Source organism: Anomaloglossus baeobatrachus, chromosome 8 (genome assembly GCF_048569485.1).
Source record: "Anomaloglossus baeobatrachus isolate aAnoBae1 chromosome 8, aAnoBae1.hap1, whole genome shotgun sequence".
NCBI lineage: Eukaryota > Metazoa > Chordata > Amphibia > Anura > Aromobatidae > Anomaloglossus > Anomaloglossus baeobatrachus.
Window position 1 is genome coordinate 229,337,910 of NC_134360.1, and position 26,000 is coordinate 229,363,909.

Here is a 26,000-nt window from a genome sequence, read left to right on the forward strand (position 1 = left end):
GAGACTTAAACTTTAGTGTTTTTTTTATATTTTTAAAAACATTTTTTGTTACCACCTTTTTTGTTAGCCACTTTAGGGGACTTAAACCTGCGATCATCCTAATGCTTGTACTATACAAAGCAGTGCATCAGCTAAACACCGGTATTCACAGGACAAGTACGGGGGTCTTCAGCAGATCCCTGGCTGTCATGGCAACCCATCGGTGCCTTACAATCACGTCAGGGGTGCGCCGATGGGTGCATAGAATGGCGTGTCTCCCTGCCAGCATGGATTAAATACAACTGTCGAAGACTGTCCGTGGCATTTAACAGGTTAACAGCCGTGGTGGAGCTCTGTTCCACCCGTGGCTGTTAGATGTAGTTGATGGCTGAATACTTCGGCCATCATCTGCCAGGAAACAAATGTATATATTGAGCAGCAGCTGTAACCGCCTCCGGCACTGACTGACGAATGGGCCTGTACTGACGCACTGCAGACCAGGCTGTCAGTCAGTGCCAGAGGCGGTTACAGTCGCCACTTACCATGTACTATGTGGAGACTGAAGCTGCATCTCTATGACTGAATCTCTATGATTGCATCCAACTGCATCTCTATGACTGAAAGCTGCATCTCTATGACTGAATCTCTATGACTGCATCTGACTGCATCTCTATGACTGAAAGCTGCATCTCTATTACTGAAAGCTGCACCTGTATGACTGAATCTCTATGACTGCATCCGACTGCATCTCTATGACTGAAAGCTGCATCTCTATGACTGAAAGCTGCATCTCTATGACTGAAAGCTGAAGGCTACTGGGAGGAGTAAAGTTCATTTCCTCTCTGTAGCTGTGATTTCAGTACAGCAGCCACTGGGCACCCACCTGAAGAGAGCTAAAAAAATGTTACAAAGAATTAACAATGTACAGCAATATCAGAACGACTTGTGCACACATCACATCTTTTTAAAGCTTCAGGATTCAACAGTGATTGTGAGGACGGCGTGACCGGCGCCCGTGTGGACAGTGTGACCAGAGCCCATAAGGTCAGTGTGATCATTGGCTGTAAGGGTCATGTGACCAGAGCGCAGGACGATAGTGTGACCGGCGCCGATGAGGACAGTGTGACTAATTCTTGTAAGGATGATGTTAATGGAGTCAATGAGGAAGGTGGGACCGGTTCTTGTGATGATGGTGGGATTGGCTCTTGTGAGGATGGTGTTACCGAAGCTGGTGAGGACGGTGTGACCGGTTCTTATGAGGACAGTGTTACTGGAGCTGGTGAGGATGGTGCGACTGGTTCTTGTGAGGACAGTGTGACCAGGTTTTGTGAGGATGTTTGTGACCGATTCTTGTGAGGATGGTGTGACCAGTTCTTGTGAGGACGGTGTGACTGGAGCCAGTGAGGACGGTGTGATCGGTTTTTCTGAGGACGGTGTGACTGGAGCCGGTGAGGATGGTGTGCTGGTTCTTGTGAGGACAGTGTGACCGGTTCTTGTGAAGGCAGTGTGACCGGTTCTTGTGAAGGCAGTGTGACCGGTTCTTGTGAGTACAGTGTGACCGGTTCTTGGGAGGATAGTGTGACCAGTTCTTGTGAAGGCAGTGTGACAAGTTCTTGTGAAGGCAGTGTGACCGGTTCTTGTGAAGGCAGTGTGACCGGTTCTTGTGAAGGCAGTGTGACCGGTTCTTGTGAGTACAGTGTGACCGGTTCTTGGGAGGATAGTGTGACCAGTTCTTGTGAAGGCAGTGTGACCGGTTCTTGTGAGTACAGTGTGACCGGTTCTTGTGAAGGCAGTGTGACCGGTTCTTGTGAAGGCAGTGTGACCGGTTCTTGTGATGGCAGTGTGACCGGTTCTTGTGAGTACAGTGTGACCGGTTGTTGGGAGGATAGTGTGACCAGTTCTTGTGAAGGCAGTGTGACCGGTTCTTGGGAGGACAGTGTGACCGGTTCTTCTGAGGATGGTGTGATTGGTTCTTGTGAGGACAGTGTGACTTGAGCGAGCCGGTGAGGATGGTGTGACTGCTTCTTGTGAGGACAGTGTGATGGGTTCTTGTGTGGACAGTGTGCCAGGTTCTTCTGAGGATGGTGTGACCGGTTCTTGTGAGGACGGTGTGACCAGCTCATGGATGTAAGGATGGTGTGACCGGAGCCGGTGATGACGGTGTGACCGGTTTTCGTGGCGTGGGGACTGTGTGACCGAAGCCGTGATGACGGTGTGACCGGTTCTTGTGGGGACGGTGTGACCGGAGCCAGTGATGACGGTGTGACCGGAGCCGGTGATGACGGTGTGACCGGTTCTCGTGGCGTGGGGACTGTGTGACCGAAGCCGTGATGACGGTGTGACCGGTTCTTGTGGGGACGGTGTGACCGGAGCCGGTGATGACGGTGTGACCGGAACCGGTGATGATGGTGTGACCGATTCTTGTGGGGACGGTGTGACTGGTTCTTGTGAGGACTGTGTGCAGTAATTATGAGGGTACAGTGTTTTTCCACAGCAGTAGTAGAGACTACAACTCCCGGCATTCCCCGGTACAGTCAGGCTGTGAGGGTGCTGTGGACTCCTCGTGTGCTGTGCTGCCCGCCGCTCCTCACACATTCACCTCAGCCCGCCGCCATATCAGCAGCGCCGCTCTCTGGCGCCCTCCAGCGTCTCCTCTCTGCAGAGTCGGGCGCGATACTACCGGCTGTCATGTCTCGCTTCAGGAGAGGCGGAAAGACCGGGGACCCGCGTGCCGGCTTCAGAGACCAGAGGGACCAGGAACCGGCAGTGCCCCAGGGGCTGATAAAAGCGGCGAGGAAGAGCGGGCAGCTGAACCTGTCAGCAAGAGGCCTGTGTGAGGGTGAGGAGGACAGGGGCAGGAGGGCATGGTGTGAGGGTGAGGAGGGCAGGAGGGCATGGTGTGAGGAGGGCATGGTCTGGGGGTGAGGAGGGCAGGGTGTGGAGTCTGGGGCAGGAGGTCTGGGAGTGAGGACTCTGGAAGTGAGGATTTGGGTTTGAGGGGTAGGAGGTTTGGGGGGAGTCCGGGCATGGTGGGTAGGAGGTAAGCGTCAGGGGGTGAGGAGCAGGTTCTGGGGCTGCGGAATCAGGGGGTGAGGGGTAGGAGGGCAGAGTATGGAGTCTTGGGTTGAGAAGCTAGGGAGGGGGGTCTGGGAATGTGGGGCAGGAGGGCAAGGTCTGGGGGTGCGGAGTCTTGGGATGGTGGGTAGCGTCTAGGGGTGAGGGGCAGGGTCTTGGGGTGGGGATGTTGGGTAGTGTCTGGGGGTGATGGGCAGAGTCTGGGGGTGCAGCGTCTGGGGATGGTGGGTGGAGTCTGGGGGTGCGGAGTCTGGGGATGGTGGGTAGCGTCTGGGGGTGTGGAGGCTGGGGATGGTGGGTAGCGTCTGGGGGTGTGGAGGCTGGGGATGGTGGGTAGCGTCTGGGGGTGCGGAGTCTGGGGATGGTGGGTAGCGTCTGGGGGTGTGGAGGCTGGGGATGGTGGGTAGCGTCTGGGGGTGCGGAGTCTGGGGATGGTGGGTAGCGTCTGGGGGTGTGGAGGCTGGGGATGGTGGGTAGCGTCTGGGGGTGTGGAGTCTAGGGATGGTGTGGAGTCTGGGGATGGTGGGTAGCGTCTGGGGGTGTGGAGGCTGGGGATGGTGGGTAGCGTCTGGGGGTGTGGAGTCTGGGGATGGTGGGTAGCGTCTGGGGGTGTGGAGTCTGGGGATGGTGGGTAGCGTCTGGGGGTGTGGAGTCTGGGGATGGTGGGTAGCGTCTAGGGGTGAGGGGCAGGGTCTTGGGGTGGGGATGTTGGGTAGTGTCTGGGGGTGATGGGCAGAGTCTGGGGGTGCAGCGTCTGGGGATGGTGGGTGGAGTCTGGGGCTGCGGAGTCTGGGGATGGTGGGTAGCGTCTGGGGGTGTGGAGGCTGGGGATGGTGGGTAGCGTCTGGGGGTGTGGAGGCTGGGGATGGTGGGTAGCGTCTGGGGGTGTGGAGTCTAGGGATGGTGGGTAGCGTCTGGGGGTGTGGAGTCTGGGGATGGTGGGTAGCGTCTGGGGGTGTGGAGTCTGGGGATGGTGGGTAGCGTCTGGGGGTGTGGAGGCTGGGGATGGTGGGTAGCGTCTGGGGGTGTGGAGTCTAGGGATGGTGGGTAGCGTCTGGGGGTGTGGAGTCTAGGGATGGTGGGTAGCGTCTGGGGGTGTGGAGTCTAGGGATGGTGGGTAGCGTCTGGGGGTGTGGAGTCTAGGGATGGTGGGTAGCGTCTGGGGGTGTGGAGTCTGGGGATGGTGGGTAGCGTCTGGGGGTGTGGAGTCTGGGGATGGTGGGTAGCGTCTGGGGGTGTGGAGTCTGGGGATGGTGGGCAGGAGGGCAATGTTTGGTGTTGTAAGGCAGGGTCTGGGGGTGAGGAGTGTGGGGTCTGGCTGCAGGATTTACTGGGACTTGTGGTGCTGTGCTTCAGTCATATGATGCAGTGATTTGTGTGTATTCTCCAGTCTCGTCACTGCCTGAGGCCGCGTTCCCACGATCAGGATCAGCTGAGTTGGTGACGCTGCTGCATCATCTCCGCACCTTAATGTACTTGCCTTTTTTTGGTCTCTGGTGTCCTCCTTTAATAAAGCTGATTTGTTTTAGCTGTTTTGTTTGTGAAGTTTTCTGCCATTGACCTCATTAGGTGCAGATTACATTTCGATTACTCCCATGTGCTGTAAAACGCTGCGTTTTTGCCACAGCGAAAATATGTAACAAAAATGTGCAGTGCCAAAAATGCGAGTAACACTGATCGTAGAAACGATGCCTAAGGATTCGTGCCCAGCAGGAGTTTTATTTGGGTATTTTCACCAAGTCAAAAACGCAGCGTTTTACAGTACAAGCAAAGTGAATGGGATTATACTGACGTCCAATGGACACAATGACGCTGCAGGGTTGGGGCCATTATTTATTTTTTTTTGCATTTATTGCTACTTTCTATTTGCCAAAAATAATCAAAAAAATAAATGCAAAAACGTCCCCAATCTGCAGCGTCCGCAGTGTCTGCATGAAGCTGTAATGGACATTTTCTAGCCATAAAAGAGACCATTATATTTCGTGCTGCGTTTTATAATTAAAAAAAAAAAAAGAATCCCGTCATTGTGAACCGTGACATTGGTTTACATTAGTGCGTTTTCCTCCCTGTATAATGTCACAGAGGCATTTGTGTTGGGGAAAATAAGCAATTTTTAGGTCCACGTTGAAAAAAAAATCATGCTCACTAATCTGGTCATATCTGTAAGGGATGGGACCCTGCTCTCGGGGCACGTGGTTTTACCACACCGCGGCACAGTTTTGCGGTTTTAATGTGTGAGCAGCAATTTATGGTTGAACCATTAGTATTTTGTACCGTGCTATTGGAGGGATTTCATGATTTGCTGTATGTGGTATTTTCTCCCATTTTGCACTGAGTCTTTTTGCTTTTCTCTTCTAGTTCCAGCGAGCGTCTGGAGAATAAATTTGGACACCCCGGAGGAGGCTCACACAAACGTCCAGTTCGACGCGTCCGACCGCTGGTGGGAACAGACTGATCTGGTGAAATTGTTCCTCTCCTCCAATAAGCTGCAGTTGCTGCCCGATGACATCAGGCTTCTCCCGGCTCTCGTGGTGCTCGATGTACGTCTCTGTGTTTCTGTAGGGGTTTCCAGTGATTGGGATCTGATGCAAAATGTAGACCACAAGACACCAATGCAAAATTTTCACAAGTTCCTGCCCCCCTGACTCTGGTCCATTTGCTACTGTATGTCACATGGGGGGTAAGAGGGCATCTGAACAATTGTGCCATGCATTTGGGCCATGTAAATGGCGCTGTCGGAGATTGACAGCGTCAGTCAGTTGGTTCAGCTGTGATAGGAGCTCGCTCTGGTCTCTGCTTACATCTGGCTCCTTCCTTGTATGGTGCATGCTCAGTACAGGCACACCTGAATTTAATTATGATTACCAGCAGACATGGCGTTCCCTAAGATATGCAAGTAGGAGTGATACTACACACATTGAGTGAGAGTTAACCCTTCACTGTTTTCACAGGTTCACGACAATCTCCTGTCGGATCTTCCCGGAGCCATCGGAGAGTTGGTGAACCTACAGAAGCTGAATGTCAGGTACGCTCAGTGATGGGCGTACATTGCTTATCGTCCGTAAATAAAATCTTCTCATTGTACACTTTATTTCCCACCCTGAGATTTTCTTACTGATTTTCTTGTATATTAACCAGTCACAATAAACTGAAGTCACTACCACAAGAGCTGGCACAGCTGCAGCACCTCAAGAGCCTTCATCTCCAGCAAAACCAGTTAGAGGAAATGCCCAATGCACTGGGACAGCTGGCGGATTTGGAGGAACTGGTATGTTCTCTATGGTAGGGAGGTTTTAGTAATGAAGGAGGCACATGTTTAAAGCTTACCTCCAATTATAGTGTAGGAGCGTGCATAGCCTCTGAAACTTGCATTGCAGATTCTTCTTCTTAGGCTATGTGCCCACGGGAAAACATACCCGCGGATTTTTCCGCTGGTTTCCCGCAGCTGCTCCCCGGAATCGGCAGCTATCCATTGCTGTGGGTTTCGAGCATTTTTGTTGCGGTAAACCTGCGGGACAAGTGCGGAAATACCTGCGGAAGTCTCACCCTGTATCTCCATAGTGGAGGAGCAGGAATTCCACAGATATTTCCGTATGAATAATTGACATGCAGTTATGTGCGGCTGTGGGACATCCGCAGCATATTCTGCAGCCGCACATACCGCAGCATTGATGCAGCACTCCCCAAATCCCATAGTGTAACATGGGGAGTGTCTGTACTTGTGCAAACCTGCGGATTTATCTGGACAATCCAGATAAATCCGCAGGTTTTCCGTGGCAAAATCCGCTCGTACGTTGTCCTGTGTGCACATAGCCTAACGCGTACGGTCCCACTTGCGTATCACTCGCACGAGTCTCGCATCGGCATCACCCAGCACAGCCGCACACTCTCCGACAGGCTGCGTGTATTTCTACGCAGCTGAGGCGCTTCTGTCCGGAAAGCGTTAGGCCGTGCCGGGTGATACCGATGCGAGACTCGAACGAGTCATACGCAAGTGGAACCGTACCCTAATTTGCAGCATGGACTGTCCAGAATTCATGCTGCTCATATCTGTGCAGTAGAGGTCCGGTCATCCTTCTTTGCTTCCTAGGCTCCTGGATTCAGCACAGGAGCCGGTCCTGTAGGACACAATGTGATTCCACAGGGCTAACTCACATATGGAATGAGGGATCTTAGGAAGTAGAGGACAACTATATCCTATAGATATCAGCAGTCTATAGCACAGAGGGCGGCCGCTCCGTGCTCATCAGATGCTGGATCTGCAGTGGCAGGCTGGACAAATATCTCTTCATATTCAGTTGTTCAACTGGGGATTTACATGTTAATAATGAATGTAAGAAGGCTCGCACTACCAATAGTGAAGGAATGTAGTAAAATCCTATTAGAAATATAAACGTTGGACACAATCTCTTCTTATTTCAGTCAATAAATAAATTACATCCTGTTAAATTAAAGTAAAAGTGTCATATCTTCAGTGCCGATGATTTATATGTTAATGAGTAAAATATTATCCAATTTCCAGGATCTTTCCAATAATAGTCTGCGGGACATATCGGGATGTCTTGGAGGTCTTACCCACCTCAGTCGGCTCAACTTATCCAACAACAAACTGAAAGCCCTTCCTGCTGAAATCGGCTCCCTGAAAAGTAAGATTTACTATAAGCTAAGATGTCATTACCTTTCCCCCAAACTGTACAGGATCCTCTATCCATAGGATAGGGGATAACTTACTGATCACCCTCCCCACTTAATCTTGAGGAAGGGGCTCCAGATCCTGGGAATAGGGCTCAATAGAGCGGACCGGAGCTGTTCTTCCTAAACCTATGCTCCTTTTAGCTGAGCGCTGTACTCTGTCTATAGGTTTGCCAGAAAAGGAATGGAGCAGGGGGGTCTACAGCCTCATTCTCGGTATCAGTGGTAATGGGGGTACCAGATGTTGTACCCCCGGAGATCTGTATGGATAGGGTATAACTGTTGATTTTGGGAATAACCCTTTCATTTCTGAATATATCTTGCCACAACACCAGGGACTAGAGTAAGATTTGTGGCAAGGCACACATCACTTCACACCCCGCGTGCGCCTCTTACCGCATCGGGAGGCTTGCACTGCACCCTGTCCCTTCATCAAGATAAATGTAAAAAACGCTGCTGATGAATCCTCAAAGGAAAGCAGTCAGGTCTCCCCAGGATGCCATATTGCTACCGTTATGTGTCAGAGCCAAATCCTGTATTCTAATGAAATCCTTGATGTCCCAAAAGTCTTTTTTTTTTTTTTTTTTTTTTTTTGTGTGTGTGTACCAAATCACTTTAATTCCACTGCTTGTAATATGCAAATCACCAGGACTAGTCTGCCGGGACGTCTTATTCCTCCAGACCAGTCCGTCCTCAGGTTTTACACTCTGCTCACCTTGGGGGTCATTTATGACTCCTTCTTCACTGTCCCCGCCATATCTTAGTGCAGCTTCTAGTCCTGTCATTTTCTGTTCTTCTTGATTCCTGAAGGTCTCAGGCAGCTGGATTGTACATCGAACCTGCTGGAAGACGTGCCCACATCCATAGCAGGAATGGACGCTCTGGAACAGCTATACCTCAGACAGAACAAGCTGACGTTTCTACCCGAGCTTCCCAACTGCAAGCTTCTGAAGGTGACGTGTGCAGGCTCCATACAGGGGTGCTACCTCTCCACATGGTGGGTGAGGAGTGGGGTCGCACCAAGCAGGAGGGCTTGTGTCCACCCTGTTTTAATGGAGCTGTGATCACAAGATGCAGCTACATTGAAAGTCTAAGGCCTTGTGCGCATGCTGCTTTTTTTTGCTGCATTTCTGCTGCTTTTCTTGGTGCAGTTTTGGGTGCAGTTTGTGGTCCTAAACTGCATGTCTGACCTTCCCCAGCAAAGTCTATGAGAAAACTGAAAGGCTGTGCGCATGTTGCTTCTTCTTTGCCTGCAGTTTTGGTTGCAGAAAAAAGAAGCATTTTTCCCTGCGTTTTGCCATTGACAATGTTAAAAAAAAAACAAAAAAAAACGCAGGGGCAAAAACTCACCAAAACGTGGCAAGAATGTATGCGTTTTTTGATGCGTTTTTGTGCCAGAGGGTGCGTTTTCTTTATCGTTCCTATGGGAGACCCAGACATTGGGTGTATAGCTTCTGCCTCCGGAGGACACACAAAGTACTACACTCAAAAGTGTAGCTCCTCCCTCTGAGCTTATACATTCCCTGGAGAACCAGATCTAGCCAGTTCATTGCTTTGTGTTCAGGAGGCACACATCCACACATGCATTCTCGTCTGATTTTTGATTTTTGGAAAGAGTTTGAAGAAAAGCGGGTCCTCTGGACCCCCGGCATGTCCCTTCTCACCCCACTGTGTCGGCGGTGCTGTTAAGGTTGATTCCAAGGCTGGAGCCTTACATGCCGTGCTCCTTCACCATCCCTCCTGGGCTCTGGCTTGAAGTGGAAGCCAGCACGGTTCTCCATGCTTGGCAGGAGACCAGTCTCCATCCGCAGCCCTTCAGGATCCTGCTGGACCGGAGCGCTCATCCCCAGGGACTTGGAACCCTGCGTCTCAGCAAGCTAAGTAATTGAGCCGTTTATATATTGGGGGTCCCTGTACTTTATTGTGGTGGGAGAGTGTGCTGAGTGATTTTTCTGACATTTCCGGCGGGTTCTCTGGCTGTCGCCTGAGAACCGCGCCGATGGTGCCTGCGCGCCGGCCGCACCGCTCAAATTTAGGCCCCGGCTTCGCCGGAGGCCCACTTTCGGTTTCACTGCCCTCGCATGTCATTCATGCAGAGGGACAGCGCGGCTCCGCTCAGCGGCCGTTCTGCACAGGGGAGGGACACTCCTCACTGGGTACATGTCTCCTCCCCTGTAAGTCTCTTTGGCCCTCCAGATCCCGCTCTCAGAGTAGGTCCCGCCCCCTCTCTTCGCTCCGGCGCCATTTTCTCGGCGTTTTCTCTGCGATCAGCACTGGCTGCAGCATCCCTGCTGAGGTGCTTGGGGGTCCGGGCTTCGGGATCTGGAGGGCACACAACACTGCTCCAGCGGTCTGGTAAGCCACAACCTCTGGTTGTGCACCTCTGTATATACTCTCTGGGGGTCATTCTGGCAGAGCCCCCTCTCCAGCAGCATGTCTCACACGAGGAGCAAGGCTCCAAAGCTGTATTCAGTATGCACTGCATGTAAGCTCCTACTGCCTGAACCGAGCACCTATCCACATTGTGTTGCCTGCTCTAACCTGACGATGCCTCAGCCTGGAATCGCACCCCCAGTGGTCTCTCCGGCTGCTCCGGCTCCTGTGGCTGAACCCCCGGCTTGGGTAGAATCCTTATCTAGGTCTATCTCCCAGTCTTTTGCCGACTCCATGGGACAGCTGTCCAGGACTTTGCTGAACATGCATCAGCCCCCTTCACAGGGTGCCTCTGCTGCTAGGGCTCTCTCAGCGGAGCTCACAGAGGATTCATCATCTGGTCCCAGACCCCGTCCTCCTAAGAGGAGACGCAGGGCTCCCTCTCCTTCCTCGTCCCGCGGCTCTGTTTCAGAAGCTGACTCGCAGGACGAGGAGGATGCCTTTACAGGGGGCTCGGAGGCTAACTCCATGTGCCCCATTGATCTGTCCGAAAGTGACTCAGATGTTAGTGATTTGATTGCGTCCATTAATTCTGTACTGGATCTCAATCCGCCAGTATCAGAGGAGCAACCCTCTCTGGCAGAAAAGCACCAGTTTACCTCGCCTAAGAGGACAAAGAGTGTGTTCTTTACCCACTCCAGTTTTCAGGCCGCTGTGACCAAGCCTAGGGCCTGTCCTGACAAACGCTTCCCAAAGCGTGGTTCTGATGACCGTTTTCCCTTTCCACCTGAGGTGGTCAAGGAGTGGGCTCATTCACCGAAGGTAGACCCCCCGGTGTCTAGACTCTCAGCCCGGACCGTTGTATCAGTGGCTGATGGCACCTCTCTTAAGGATTCCACTGACCGCCAGGTTGACCTTCTGGCCAAATCTGTATATGAGGCGGCAGGGGCCTCGTTTTCCCCAACTTTTGCAGCAGTGTGGGCTCTCAAAGCCATCTCTGCTTCTCTAGAGGAGATGCATTCCCTCGCCAGGGAATCTATGCCCGAACTGGTTACCTTAACTTCCCAAGCTTCAGCTTTTTCATCCTATGCCATGTCTGCCATGCTGGAGGCTTCTCACCGCACTGCGGTGGCTTCGGCTAATTCCCTCGCTATCCACAGGATTTTGTGGCTTCGAGAGTGGAAGGCAGATGCTTCCTCAAAGAAGTACCTTGCTGGACTCCCTTTTGCTGGGTCCAGGCTGTTCGGTGAACAGCTGGATGAAATTTTAAGGAAGCTACTGGCGGGAAGAGTACTTCCATGCCACAAACCAAAACCAGGAAACCTGTCCAGGGTAGGAATCAATCGAGGTTTCGTTCCTTTCGTTCCTCCAACTGGTCGTCCTCTAAGCCCTCGGCCTCGTCCACTAACTCAGCCAAGGACCAAAAATCCAACTGGCGCACAAAAGCGCGTCCACAGAAGACCGCAGGAGGTGCTGCCGCCAAGGCAGCCTCCTCATGACTCTCTGCCTGCTCCGGCAACGTCCTTAGTCGGTGGCAGGCTCTCCCACTTTGGCGACGTGTGGTTTCAACACGTCTCCGATCAGTGGGTGAGAGATATCATCTCCCACGGCTACAGGATAGAATTCTGTTCCAGCCCGCCAAACAGATTTTTTCTGTCAACTCCCCCCTGCTCCAAGGCCGCCGCCTTCTCTCAGGCCGTGGCATCCTTGCAGGCCAACGGAGTAATTGTACCGGTTCCCGCCCGGGAACGGTTCAGAGGTTTCTACTCAAATCTCTTCCTAGTCCCCAAAAAGGACGATTCCTTCCGGCCCATCCTGGATCTCAAGCTTCTCAACAAGCATGTTCAGGTGCGGCATTTTCGCATGGAGTCTCTGCGGTCAGTCATTGCCTCAATGACCCAAGGGAATTTCCTGGCATCCATCGACATCAGAGATGCCTATCTGCATGTGCCAATTGCAGTTTCACACCAGCGTTGGCTACGTTTTGCAATCGGAGAGGAACATTTCCAATTCGTGGCTCTCCCCTTCGGGTTAGCCACGGCCCCTCGGGTATTCACCAAGGTCATGGCAGCAGTGGTTGCGGTTCTGCACCTCCAGGGGTTGGCAGTGATTCCTTACCTGGACGACCTTCTAGTCAAGGCCTCATCCAGCGCAGACTGTCAGCGGAGTGTCTCGCTCACTCTCGCCACTCTAGCCCAATTCGGGTGGCTTGTCAATCTGCCCAAATCCACTCTGACTCCGACCCAGAGGCTCACGTACCTAGGGATGCAGTTCGAGACTCTGCCGGCACTTGTGAAGTTGCCCTTAGTCAAACAGCAGTCCCTCCAACTGGCGGTGCGCTCTCTGCTGAGGCCCCGCCGTTATTCCATCAGGCACCTGATGCAGGTGCTGGGTCAGATGGTGGCGTCCATGGAGGCGGTTCCCTTTGCCCAGTTCCATCTGCGTCCTCTGCAGCTGGACATTCTCCGCTGCTGGGACAAGCGGCCTTCCTCCTTGCACAGGTTAGTGGCTCTGTCGCCACAGACCAGGAGCTCTCTTCAGTGGTGGCTTCGGCCCCTCTCTCTGTCTCAGGGACGCTCCTTCCTGGCCCCGTCCTGGGTGATTCTCACCACGGATGCCAGTCTATCCGGCTGGGGAGCGGTGTGTCTCCACCGCCGAGCACAGGGCACTTGGACTCCGTCCGAGTCAGCCCTCTCGATCAATGTGCTGGAAACCAGAGCTGTGCTTCTGGCTCTCCTAGCTTTTCACCACCTGTTGGCGGGCAAGCACATCCGAGTCCAGTCAGACAACGCGACAGCGGTTGCCTACATCAATCACCAAGGCGGGACACGCAGCCGCCTGGCAATGTTGGAGGTACAACGCATCCTTCAATGGACGGAGGACTCCAAGTCCACCATATCCGCAGTCCACATCCCAGGCGTGGAAAACTGGGAGGCAGATTATCTCAGCCGTCAAACCGTGGACAGTGGCGAGAGTGGTCCCTGTCCGGCAGTGTTTCAGTCAATCTTCCGCAAGTGGGGCACTCTGGATGTGGATCTAATGGCATCCCGTCACAACAACAAGGTTCCGGTTTACGTGGCTCGCTCCCACAATCCTCAGGCATTCGCCGCGGACGCTCTGGTTCAAGACTGGTCCCAGTTTCGTCTGTCCTACGTGTTTCCCCCTCTAGCGCTCTTGCCAGAGTTCTGCGCAAGATCAGAATGGAGGGCCGTCGAGTCATCCTCATTGCCCCGGACTGGCCCATGCGAGCTTGGTATCCAGACCTGCTCCATCTGTCCGTAGAGGTGCCGTGGCATCTTCCGGACCGTCCAGACCTTCTCTCACAAGGTCCGTTTTTCCGCCAGAATTCTGCGGCTCTCAGATTGACGGCGTGGCTCTTGAGTCCTGGATCTTGACGGCTTCTGGTATCCCCCCTGAAGTCATCTCCACTATGACTCGGGCCCGTAAGTCTTCCTCTGCCAAGATCTATCACAGGACTTGGAAAATTTTCCTGTCCTGGTGTCGCTCTTCCGGCCATTCTCCTTGGCGACCCTTCTGTCTTTTCTACAGTCCGGTCTGCAGCTGGGACTGTCCCTCAACTCTCTCAAGGGACAAGTCTCAGCTCTGTCAGTGCTGTTCCAGCGGCGTATCGCCCGGCTGGCTCAGGTCCGCACTTTCATGCAAGGTGCGTCTCACATCATTCCGCCTTACCGGCGGCCCTTGGATCCCTGGGACCTCAATTTGGTTCTCACGGTTTTGCAGAAACCCCCCTTTGAGCCTCTTAGGGAGGTTTTTTTGTTTCGTCTTTCACAGAAAGTGGTCTTTCTAGTGGCCATAACTTCCCTCAGGAGAGTCTCTGATTTGGCTGCGCTCTCTTCGGAGTCACCTTTTTTGGTTTTTCATCAAGACAAGGTGGTTCTCCGTCCGACTCCGGACTTTCTTCCTAAGGTGGTTTCTCCTTTCCACCTTAACCAGGACATTACCCTACCTTCCTTTTGTCCGGCTCCTGTTCATCGCTTTGAAAAAGCGTTGCATACTCTGGATCTGGTGCGGGCTCTCCGGATCTATGTGTCTCGCACCGCTGCTCTTAGGCGGTGCACCTCTCTTTTTGTGCTAACCACAGGTCGGTGTAAGGGCCTCTCTGCTTCTAAGCCGACCTTGGCCCGTTGGATTAGGTCGACCATTTCGGATGCCTACCAGAGTACTCAGGTGCCTCCCCCGCCGGGGATCAAGGCACACTCGACCAGAGCTGTCGGTGCCTCTTGGGCTTTCAGGCACCAGGCTACGGCTCAGCAAGTCTGTCAGGCTGCCACTTGGACTAGCCTGCATACCTTTTCAAAGCACTACCAAGTGCATGCTCATGCTTCGGCAGATGCGAGCTTGGGCAGACGCATCCTTCAGGCGGCTGTCGCCCACTTGTGAAGTTAGGCTCCGCCTACTTCTTAGTTTTTTCTGTTTATACCCACCCATGGACTGCTTTGGAACGTCCCATGGTCTGGGTCTCCCAAAGGAACGATAAAGAAAAAGAGAATTTTGTTACTTACCGTAAATTCTTTTTCTTATAGTTCCGTATTGGGAGACCCAGCTCCCTCCCTGTTGCCTGTTGGCAATTTTCTTGTTCCGCGTGTTATCACCGGCTGTTGTCGTGGACAGAGTCTCCGGTTGTTCCGGTTCTTGCTCTGTTTTTACTTGTGGGTGGCTATTCTCCTTCAGCTTTTGCACTAAACTGGCTAGATCTGGTTCTCCAGGGGGTGTATAAGCTCAGAGGGAGGAGCTACACTTTTAAGTGTAGTACTTTGTGTGTCCTCCGGAGGCAGAAGCTATACACCCAATGTCTGGGTCTCCCAATTCTGAACTACAAGAAAAAGAATTTACGGTAAGTAAACAAAATTCTCTTTTTTTACTGGATAAATAAAACTCCAGTGTGCGCACATACCCTAATGCTGTGTCCGCACTTTGCGTCATAGTAGTTGTGTGTCGCCCTGGGCAAGCCAGGGGACACAGGTCACACACCACCACACCCTACATCCCAGGTAGGCACATCTAAGCTAACCAAAAATCCTTGTTGCCTTCCTCCAGAGGCTGATGATTCACACCAGGGGGTGGGCCAGGCGGTTGGCTCCGCCCACCGAGGAGGACACAGCTCTGGAGGCGGGAGAAACCAGGCAGATAGAATTTGGAGGAGGAAGTGGAAGGAGTGGAGGAGTAGCCCAGACAGGGCTAAAGAAAACAGCTAAGTGAAAGTAGAAGTGAAGTGAAGTGGAAAAGGAGGAAAGCAAGAGTGGTGACAGAGAGAAAGCCTGAAGAGTCCAGCTGTGTGCAGGGCAGGTCAGCAAGGTCAGCAACGGCGGTGACTGTCTGAAGGGGGACCGTTTGGAAGTTCCTGGAAGGACCCCGTAGGCTGTGTGCCCGGCGGTCTGGAGCAGTGTTCCAAAGGACAGTCAGCACCAGGGCAGGGGCCTCTCGAACCCCGGCAAGGCTTGGAGTCGCCATAATTTGCCGAATCCGTCAGTGAAGGGGACGTAGATCCCCCAACAACCAAGACCCGATTGAAGGCAACAGCCCAGCCAGTATAGGAGAGACACCGCCACCGCCAAGGCACCAGTTTCTTAGGGCCAGCGCCTGCGGGCAAAGAGTAGAGCTCCCCCGGTCCAGCTTGAAGCCAGGGAGCGGGTTACCGGTGGGGACCCATCGCAACCAACAAGTACACCAAGGTGCTAGGAAAAGGGACATCACCGTCACCTACCGGGAGAGCAAGTGCAGCCGTCCGTGGGACCGTCTTACCAGCCGTTTGGTTTACCGTAAAAACTGTGTCAACGTCTCAGGCTGAGTGAGTACCACAGTGCCGCAAGGCACAGCGCTGCCCCCGCGTCCCTGCGCCCACCAGGCCCAGCACCTCCCAAACAATCACCGGGCCCCGGGATCACCAACCCCTACCCACGGAGGGGCAACACAACATCTGGCTGCTCCGCATCACCATCCCCGGGACCCCTGTATCGAGCAGCGGTGGTGAAATCACCACAACCGTGGGTGGCGTCACGGACAATAACCAATTCCCACACCCAACAAACCCCTTTCACTCACGGGCGAGGAGAACCCCCGGGATCCGGCCTACAGCTCGAGCCACCACTGAGCAGCGGCTGCCGGACCCGAGCAGAAGGGGGTGAGCGTAGTGTGCTGACACCCTCCTCCCCGCCCGCGACAGTTGCAGTTGTAAACGCATCCTTTATCAGAAATGGTTTTTGCCAAAGTTGCTTTTGTCCACGAAAACGCGTTAAATACGCGTGCGTTTTTACAGCGTTTTAGCCACGTTTTTAGCGCTTTTTACCTGCGTTTCCATTGCTTAAAGTCAGATGCGTTTTGATTACAAAGACACTACTAAATAAAGTTTTAACATACAAACCCTAGGAAAAAAGAAAAAAAAAAAGAAAAGAAATATAATGTTTGAAATCATAACGAAATTAGTTATATTTAATATCATTATAGCGGTTTTATACGAATTATGGCTAAAATAACAAATTAATATTTCTTTGTCGCTCCATTGGGAGACCCAGACAATTGGGTGTATAGCTTCTGCCTCCGGAGGCCACACAAAGTATTACACTTTAAAAAGTGTAACCCCTCCCCTCTGCCTATACACCCTCCCCTGCATCACGGGCTCCTCAGTTTTATGGTTTGTGTGGAAGGAGGCTGACATCCACTCATGCATTCTCATTTTAGTCAGCAGCAGCTGCTGATTTTATCGTTTGGAAGAAAAGAGGGCCCCCACAGGGCCCCCGGCATGCTCCCTTCTCACCCCACTAAGTCGGCGGTGCTGTTAAGGTTGAGGTACCCATTGCGGGTACAGAGGCTGGAGCCACATGCCGTTTTCCTTCACCATCCCTTAGAGGCTCTGGGAGAAGTGGGATCCTAACCGGTCATCCATTCACTGGGACCGGGCTCCCTCCGCAGCCCCTGTGGGAATCTGCCGGACAGGAGTCGATGTATTCTCAGGGACAGGGCCCTGCATCTAAAGGTACTCTGTGTCCCCATGGGGACGGTGCATGGAGCGCTTGTTTCACAGACGCTGCAGCAGCTGCTGGTTTGTGAAGACTGGGACTTCCGCGCCGACCGCGCCTGTTTGTCGGCCGCGGTATTAAATTTAGTCCCCGGCTTCATTGCGGCCTAGTACCATAACTCCCGCCCCCGGGCCTGCCAGTCAGGGGTAAGGGCGGGACGGTCGACCTGACGTTGGCAGTGAGGGCTGGAGCATACTTTAGGTTTCCCCCCCCCCCTCACTGATCACTGTAGGGCCCCAGATTCCCGCACTTTACTAGTCGCCGCCCACGGCTCCCTCCTCCCCTGAGAGCTCCGGCAGCCATTTTTACACACATTCTGCCGGTGGAGGATTTCAGGAACGAGCTCTGGGACACCTAAGGCAGGGAATCTGGTGGAACACCGGTCACCCGGTGCTGGTCCCCCTAGGGTGCCGGAGTGTATATATATATATATATATATATATATATATATATATATATATATATATATATATATATATATATATATATATATATATATATATATATATATATATATATATATATAAATATATATATATAATTTTCTCTGTTCGGCCGGGTTGTTTGCTTTTGGCTATATACCCTCAGTGATCACTCTCCTAGGAGACAACAGCATGTCGTCCGCAAGGGCGCTAAGGCAAAGGGTTTTTTTTTTTTTTTGCAACCTGTACCTCTTGTGGGGCTATGTTACCTGCGGGTTCCACCTACCCTCACTGTGAGCAATGCTCGACCCCTGTTGCACTTACTCAGCCGGAGCCTCGGTCACTAGTGGGCCCCTCGGCTCAAGCAGACCCTCCTGCTTCCCCTGTCCAGGCGGCAGGGACAGAGTTTGCAGTTTTTGCTGAGAAACTCTGAGTCGCTTTCACAGTCCATGGCTCAGTCTATGGACAAATGGTCTGCCAAGCTACTAGAAGCCTTGCAGTCCAGACCGGTCCTTACACAGGCCCCGGGCACTGTTGGGTCATCGCCTCCAGGCCCCTCTCGGTCTGCGCCGCAGCGTGCTCCCGGGGTGGCCCCTAGGTCTCACGTGGAGGACTCCTGCACGGACCACAGTCCCAGACCGGCTAAGCGGGCTCGCTGGGAATCTTCCCCGACTTCCTCACGCTGCTCGGGGTCTCAGCTTGAGGACTCTCTGGAGGATGAGGCGGACGTCGCAGCTCAGGGCTCTGACCCTGACGTTGCTCTCAATCTTGATACACCTGAAGGGGACGCCATAGTAAATGACCTTATCTCGTCCATCAACCAGGTGTTAGATATATCTCCCCCGCCGCCACCTGTAGAGGAGTCGACTTCTTAGCAGGAGAAACACCAGTTTCGGTTCCCTAAACGTACACGGAGTGCGTTTTTCGATCACTCTAACTTCAGAGATGCTGTCCAGAAGCCCAGAGCGGTTCCGGACAAGCGCTTTACTAAGCGCCTTACTGACACACGTTACCCCTTCCCCTCTGACGTTGTTAAGGGTTGGGCTCAATGTCCCAAGGTGGATCCCCCAGTCTCTAGATTGGCGGCTAGATCTTGGTATCGGTTGCAGATGGCTCATCGCTAAAGGATGCCACTGACAGGCAGATAGAGCTCCTGGTGAAATCCATCTATGAAGCCACGGGCGCGTCTTTTGCCCCGGCTTTTGCAGCCGTGTAGGCACTCCAAGCTATCTCAGCTTGTCTGGCTGAGATTAATGCGGTCACACGTAATTCTGCTCCGCAGGTTGCGTCTTTGACTTCTCAGGCGTCAGCTTTTTCTTCCTACGCCATGAACGCAGTTCTAGACTCTGCTAGCCGTACAGCGGTGGCATCCGCTAACTCTGTGGCAGTCCGCAGGGCCATGTGGCTGCGCGAATGGAAAGCAGACTCTGCTTCCAAGAGGTTCTTAACCGGTTTGCCGTTTTCTGGCGACCGCTTGTTTGGCGAACGATTGGATGAGATTATTAAGGAATCCAAGGGAAAGGACTCCTCCTTACCCCAGTCCAAACCGAAGAGACCTCAGCAACGGAATCCTATGCGTGGCGGTCCAAGTCACGCCCCCAAAAGGCCGCAGGAGGCACTGCTTCCAAGGCGGCCTCCTCATGACTCTCGGCATCCCCGAACCGCATCCTCGGTCGGTGGCAGGCTCTCCCGCTTTTGCGACGCCTGGTGGCCACATGTTCAAAACCGATGGGTGAGAGTCATTCTGTCTCACGGTTACAGGATAGAGTTCAGCTCTCGTCCCCCGACTCGTTTCTTCAGAACCTCTCCGCCCCCCGAGCGAGCTGATGCACTTTTTCAGGCGGTGAACGCTCTGAAGACAGAAGGAGTTGTGATCCCTGTTCCCCCCCAGGAACATGGTCGCGGCTTTTACTCCAACTTGTTTGTGGTGCCAAAGAAGGACGGCTCGTTCCGTCCCGTTCTGGACCTCAAACTGCTCAACAGACATGTGAGCACCAGACGGTTTCAGATGAAATCTCTCCGCTCGGTCATCGCTTCGATGTCACAAGGAGACTTCCTAGCATCGATCGACATCAAGGATGCTTATCTCCATGTGCCGATCGCACCCGAACATCAACGCTTTTTGCGTTTCGCCATCGGGGACGAACACCTTCAGTTCGTGGCATTGCCTTTCGGCCTGGCGACAGCCCCACGGGTGTTCACCAAGGTCATGGCATCTGCTGTGGCGGTCCTACACTCTCAGGGCCACTCGGTGATTCCCTACTTAGACGATCTTCTGGTCAGGGCACCCTCTCAGATGGCGTGTCAAAACAGCCTTTCCGTCGCTCTGGCGACTCTCCAGCAGTTCGGGTGGATCATCAACTTCCCAAAATCCAAGTTGACACCGACCCAATCACTGACGTACCTTGGGATGGAGTTTCATACTCAGTCAGCAGTAGTCATGCTACCGCTGGACAAACAGCTTTCGCTGCAGGCAGGGGTGCAATCTCTTCTTCGGGGTCAGTCACACCCCTTGAGGCGCCTCATGCACTTCCTGGGGAAGATGGTGGCAGCGATGGAGGCAGTGCCCTTCGCGCAATTCCATCTGCGGCCACTCCAGTGGGACATTCTCCGCAAATGGGACAGGAGGTCGACTTCCCTCGACAGGAACGTCTCTTTCCCTTGCAACCAATACGTCACTTCAGTGGTGGCTCCTTCCCAACTCTCTGTCGCAGGGAAAATCCTTCCTACCCCCCACCTGGGCTGTGGTCTCCACTCACGGTGGGTCAACCGTGGGCGCTCCCAGACCGCCCAGACTTGCTGTCACAAGGGCCGTTTTTTCCATCTGAATTCTGCGGCCCTCAACCTGACTGTGTGGCCATTGAGTCCTGGCTCCTAGCGTCCTCAGGTTTATCTCAAGATGTCATTGCCACTATGAGACAGGCCAGGAAACCGACGTCCGCCAAGATCTATCACAGGTCTTGGAGGATCTTCTTATCCTGGTGCTCTGATAATGGTTTTACTCCCTGGCCCTTTGCCTTACCCACTTTTCTTTCATTCCTTCAATCCGGAATGGACAAGGGTTTGTCTCTCGGCTCTCTCAAGGGACAAGTATCGGCGCTATCCGTATTTTTTCAAAGCGTCTAGCCAGGCTTCCGCAGGTCCGCATGTTCCTGCAGGGAGTTTGCCACATAGTCCCACCTTACAAGCGTCTGCTGGAACCCTGGGACCTTAACAGGGTGCTAACGGCTCTTCAGAAACCACCTTTCGAGCCGCTGCGGGATGTCTCTTTATCACGTCTTTCGCAGAAGGTGGCATTTCTAGTGGCAGTTACATCGCTCCGTAGAGTGTCGGAGCTGGCAGCGCTGTCATGCAAAGCCCCCTTCCTGGTTTTTCACCAAGATAAGGTGGTTCTGCGTCCTGTTCCGGAATTTCTCCCTAAGGTGGTATCTCCTTTTCATCTCAATCAGGATATCTCCTTACCTTCATTTTGCCCTAATCCAATTCACCAATGTGAAAAGGATTTGCACTCATTGGATCTGGTGAGAGCACTCCGGCTCTACGTGTCTCGCACGGCGCCCCTGCGCCGTTCAGATGCCCTTTTTGTCCTTGTCGCTGGCCAGCGTAAGGGTTCGCAGGCTTCCAAGTCAACCTTGGCTCGGTGGATCAAGGAACCGATTCTTGAAGCCTACCGTTCTTCTGGGCTTCCGCTTCCTTTGGGGCTGAAAGCCCATTCTACCAGAGCCGTGGGTGCGTCCCGGGCATTGCGGCACCGGGCTACGGCTCAGCAGGTGTGTCAGGCAGCTACCTGGTCTAGTCTGCACACTTTCACGAAACACTATCAGGTGCATACCTATGCTTCGGCAGATGCCAGTCTAGGTAGGCGAGTCCTTCAGGCGGCGGTTGCCTACCTGTAAGAGGGGGTCGTTTTCGGCTCTTTTTATCGAGGTATTCTTTTACCCACCCAGGGACTGCTTTTGGACGTCCCAATTGTCTGGGTCTCCCAATGGAGCGACAAAGAAGAAGGGAATTTTGTTTACTTACCGTAAATTCCTTTTCTTCTAGCTCCTATTGGGAGACCCAGCACCCGCACCTGTTCCCTTCGGGCTGTTTGTTTTTTTGTGTACACATGTTGTTCATGTTGAATTGTTCTTTTGGTTCATGGTTTTCAGTTCTCCGAACATCCTTCGGATTGAATTTACCTTAGACCAATTTATAAGTTTCCTCCTTCCTGCTTTTGCACCAAAACTGAGGAGCCCGTGATGCAGGGGAGGGTGTATAGGCAGAGGGGAGGGGTTACACTTTTTAAAGTGTAATACTTTGTGTGGCCTCCGGAGGCAGAAGCTATACACCCAATTGTCTGGGTCTCCCAATAGGAGCTAGAAGAAAAGGAATTTACGGTAAGTAAACAAAATTCCCTTCTTTTCATTAATTTAATTGTCGGACTGTGTGTGTGTGTGTGTGTGTGTAAAGGGACATATACCATTATTTTGACGTCATAAACGCATGTTTTCAGCAGCTAAAAAGCATGTAAAACGCTGGAATTTTGATGCTGCTTGCTTTTGGCAACTTCTCATCGACTTCAATGTTATCAAAGCGCAGCCCAAATGGCAAAAAACAATTGACACGCTGCTTCTTTGAACGCTGAGCTTTTGCCCAAAATTATGCAAATTAGACGCAGCGTTTAGAACTGCAAAGTGCACACACGAAATCCCCATTTCTTTATCGTTCCTTTGGGAGACCCAGACCATGGGTGGTTTAGCTTCTGCCTCCGGAGGACACACAAAGTACTACACTTAAAAGTGTAGCTCCTCCCTCTGAGCTTATACACCCCCTGGTAGCCAGTCCTAGCCAGTTTATTGCTTTGTGTCAGGAGGCATACATCCACACATGCATTCTCATCTGATTTGTTTGACTTTTGGAAAGAGTTTGAAGAAAAGCGGGTCCATGTCTGGACCCCCGGCATATCCCTTCTCACCCCACTGTGTCGGCGGTGTTGTTAAGGTTGATTTACAAGGCTGCAGCCTTACATGCCGCGCTCCTTCACCATCCCTTCTGGGCTCTGGCTTGAAGTGGGAGCCAGCACGGTCTCCATGCTTGGCAGGAGTCCGGTCTCCATCCACAGCCCCTTGAGGATTCTGTTGGACCGGAGCACTCATCCCCAGGGACATGGCCCTGCGTCTCAGCAGCCAAGTACCTGAGATGTTTATGTTGGGGGTCCCGGTTCTTTATTGTAAGGGGAGAGTATGCTGTATGTGATTTGTTTTAACTTTTCCGGCGGGTTCTCTAGCTTTTGCCTGAGAACCGCGCCGATGGTGCTTGAAAGTCGGCCTCGCCGCTTAAATTTAGGCCCCGGCTTCGCCGGAGGCCTAGTTTCATTTTCCTGCCCTCGCATGTCACTCATGCAGAGGGACAGGTTCGGCTCCTCCCGGCGGCCGTTCTACACAGGGGAGGGACACTCCCCACTGCTGGGGCGTCCCTCCTTCCCTGCAGGTCTCTAGCCCTCCAGTTCCCGCTCTTTTATAGGAACGCCCCCTAGTCCCGCCCCCTCTCTTCGCTCCGGTTTCTCAGGCAGAGTTCACTCTGCTCTGGGACATCCTGCATTCTGCATCTCTGCTGAGGTGCTGCGACTGGGGGACCGGGCTTCGGGATCTGGAGGGCACACAACTGGTTGTGGACCTCTGTATATTCTCCCTGGGGTTCATTCTCTGCAAAGCCCCCACTCCAGCAGCATGTCTCACACAAGGAGCAAGGCTCCAAAGCTTTATTCTGCATGTACTGCATGTAAGCTCCTGCTGCCTGAGCCGAGCATTTATCCACACTGTGATGGTTGCTCTAACTTGGCGGTGCCACAGCCTGGAGTCTCACCCCCAGTGGTCTCTCAGGCTGCTGCTGCACCTGTGATTGAACCCCTGGCCTGGGTAGAGTCCTTTTCTAGGTCCATATCCCAGTCATTTGCTGAGTCCATGGGACTTTTGTCCAGGACTTTGATGAATATGCATCAGCCCCCCTCACAGGGTGCCTCTAATACTCTTGACAGAGGATTCCTATCCTCTGACCTCCGTCCATCGGAGCTCACGGAGGATTCATCATCTGATCCCAGACCCCGTCCTTCTAAGAGAAGGCGCAGGGTTTCCTCCCCGTCCCACGGCTCTGTCTCAAGAGCTGACTCTCAAGATGAGGAGGATGCCCTCACTGGGGGCTCGGAGGCTATGTATCCCTTCGATTTCTCTGAGGGTGACTCAGATCTTAGTGATTTGATTGCTTCTATTAATTCTGTGCTGGATCTCAATCCGCCAGTGTCAGAGGAGCAACTCTCTTTGGCAGAAAAGCACCAGTTTACCTCGCCTAAGAGAGTGAAGAGTGTGTTCTTTAACCACTCCAGTTTTCAGACCGCTGTGACCAAGCCCAGGGCCTGCCCTGACAAACGCTTTCCAAAGCGTGGTTCTGATGACCGGTTTCCATTTCCACCTGAGGTGGTCAAGGAGTGGTCTCACTCCCCAAGGGTAGACCCTCCGGTGTCTAGGCTCTCAGCCCGGACCGTTGTGTCGGTGGCTGACGGCACCTCACTTAAGGATTCCACTGACCGTCAGATTGACCTTCTGGCCAAATCTGTGTATGAAACTGCGGGGGCCGCGTTTTGCCCGACTTTTGCAGCAGTGTGGGCTCTCAAAGCCATCTCTGCTTCTCTAGAGGAGATGCATTCCCTCACCAAGGAATCTATGCCTGAGATGGTTACCTTAACTTCTCAGGCTTCAGCTTTTTCATCTTATGCCATGTCTGCCATGCTGGAGGCTTTTCACCGCACTGCGGTGGCTTCAGCTAATTCTCTTGTTATCCGCAGGATTTTGTGGCTTCGAGAGTGGAAGGCAGATGCTTCTTCCAAGAAGTTTCTTGCTGGGCTCCCTTTTGCTGGTTCACGGCTGTTTGGTGAACAGCTGGATGAAATCATTAAAGAAGCTACTTGCGGGAAAAGTACTTCCATGCCACAAACCAAGACCAGGAAACCCGCCCAGGGTAGGAATCAATCGAGGTTTCGTTCCTTTCGTTCCTCCAACTGGTCATCCTCTAAGCCTTCCGCCTCGTCCGCTAACTCAGCCAAGGATCAGAAATCAAACTGGCGCCCAAAAGCGCGTCCGCAGAAGACCGCAGGAGGTTCTGCCACTAAGGCAGCTTCCTCATGACTCTCGGCCCGCTCCAGCCACGTCCTTAGTCGGTGGCAGGCTCTCCCACTTTGGCGACGCTTGGTTAAAGCAAGTCTTCGATCAGTGGGTGAGAGACATCATATCTCACGGCTACAGGATAGAATTCTCTTCCAGCCCGCCAAACAGATTTTTTCTCTCAACTCCCCCCTGCTCCAAGGCCGCCGCCTTCTCACAGGCCGTGGCAGCCTTGCAGGCCAACGGAGTAATTGTACCGGTTCCCGCTCAGGAACGGTTCAGAGGTTTTTACTCAAATCTCTTCCTAGTTCCAAAAAAGGACGGTACCTTCCGGCCCAGCCTGGATCTCAAGCTTCTCAACAAGCATGTCCGGGTACGGCATTTTCGCATGGAGTCTCTGCGATCAGTCATTGCCTCTATGACCCAAGGGGAGTTCCTGGCGTCCATCGACATCAGAGATGCCTATCTACATGTGCCAATCGCAGTGTCACATCAGCGTTGGTTACGTTTTGCGATAGGAGAGGATCATTTCCAATTCGTGGCTCTCCCCTTCGGGTTAGCCACGGCCCCTCGGGTATTCACCAAGGTCATGGCGGCAGTGATTGCGGTCCTGCACCTCCAGGGGTTAGCAGTGCTTCCTTATCTGCACGACCTTCTGGTCAAGGGTACATCCAGCGCAGACTGTCAGCGGAGTGTTTCGCTCACTCTCGCCACCCTAGCCCAATTCGGGTGGATTGTCAATCTTCCCAAATCCACTCTGACTCCGACCCAGAGTCTCACGTACCTAGGGATGCAGTTCGAGACTTTGCCGGCAGTTGTGAAGTTGCCCTTAATCAAACAGCAGTCTCTCCGGCTAGCGGTGCGCTCTCTCCTGAGGCCCCGCCGTTATTCCCTCAGGCGCCTGATGCAGGTGCTGGGTCAAATGGTGGCCTCCATGGAGGCGGTTCCCTTTGCCCAGTTCCATCTGCGTCCTCTGCAGCTGGACATTCTCCGCTGTTGGGACAAGCGGCCTTCCTCCTTACAGAGGTTAGTGGCTCTGTCGCCACGGACCAGGAGCTCTCTTCAGTGGTGGCTTCGACCCCTCTCCCTGTCCCAAGGGCGCTCCTTCCTGACTCCGTCCTGGGTGATTCTCACCACGGATGCAAGCCTATCCGGCTGGGGAGCGGTACATCTCCACCACAGAGCACAGGGCACTTGGACTCCGTCCGAGTCAGCCCTTTCAATCAATGTGCTGGAAACCAGAGCTGTGCTTCTAGCTCTCCTAGCCTTTCACCACCTGTTGG

General features: G+C 53.1%; 1 protein-coding gene across 1 annotated transcript in view; it reads left to right on the forward strand.

The window, feature by feature from the left end:
• Positions 1-2,546: 2,546 nt before the first annotated feature.
• LRRC40 (leucine rich repeat containing 40) overlaps positions 2,547-26,000 on the forward strand; it is an 82,956-nt gene continuing 59,502 nt past the window's right edge. Inside the window, exons 1-6 of the mRNA XM_075321125.1 lie at positions 2,547-2,818; positions 5,413-5,594; positions 6,006-6,079; positions 6,193-6,322; positions 7,577-7,700; positions 8,557-8,699. Of these exons, the coding sequence (XP_075177240.1) occupies positions 2,668-2,818; positions 5,413-5,594; positions 6,006-6,079; positions 6,193-6,322; positions 7,577-7,700; positions 8,557-8,699 (804 nt within the window). The 5' untranslated portion in view covers positions 2,547-2,667. The remainder of the gene's footprint in view (positions 2,819-5,412; positions 5,595-6,005; positions 6,080-6,192; positions 6,323-7,576; positions 7,701-8,556; positions 8,700-26,000) is intronic.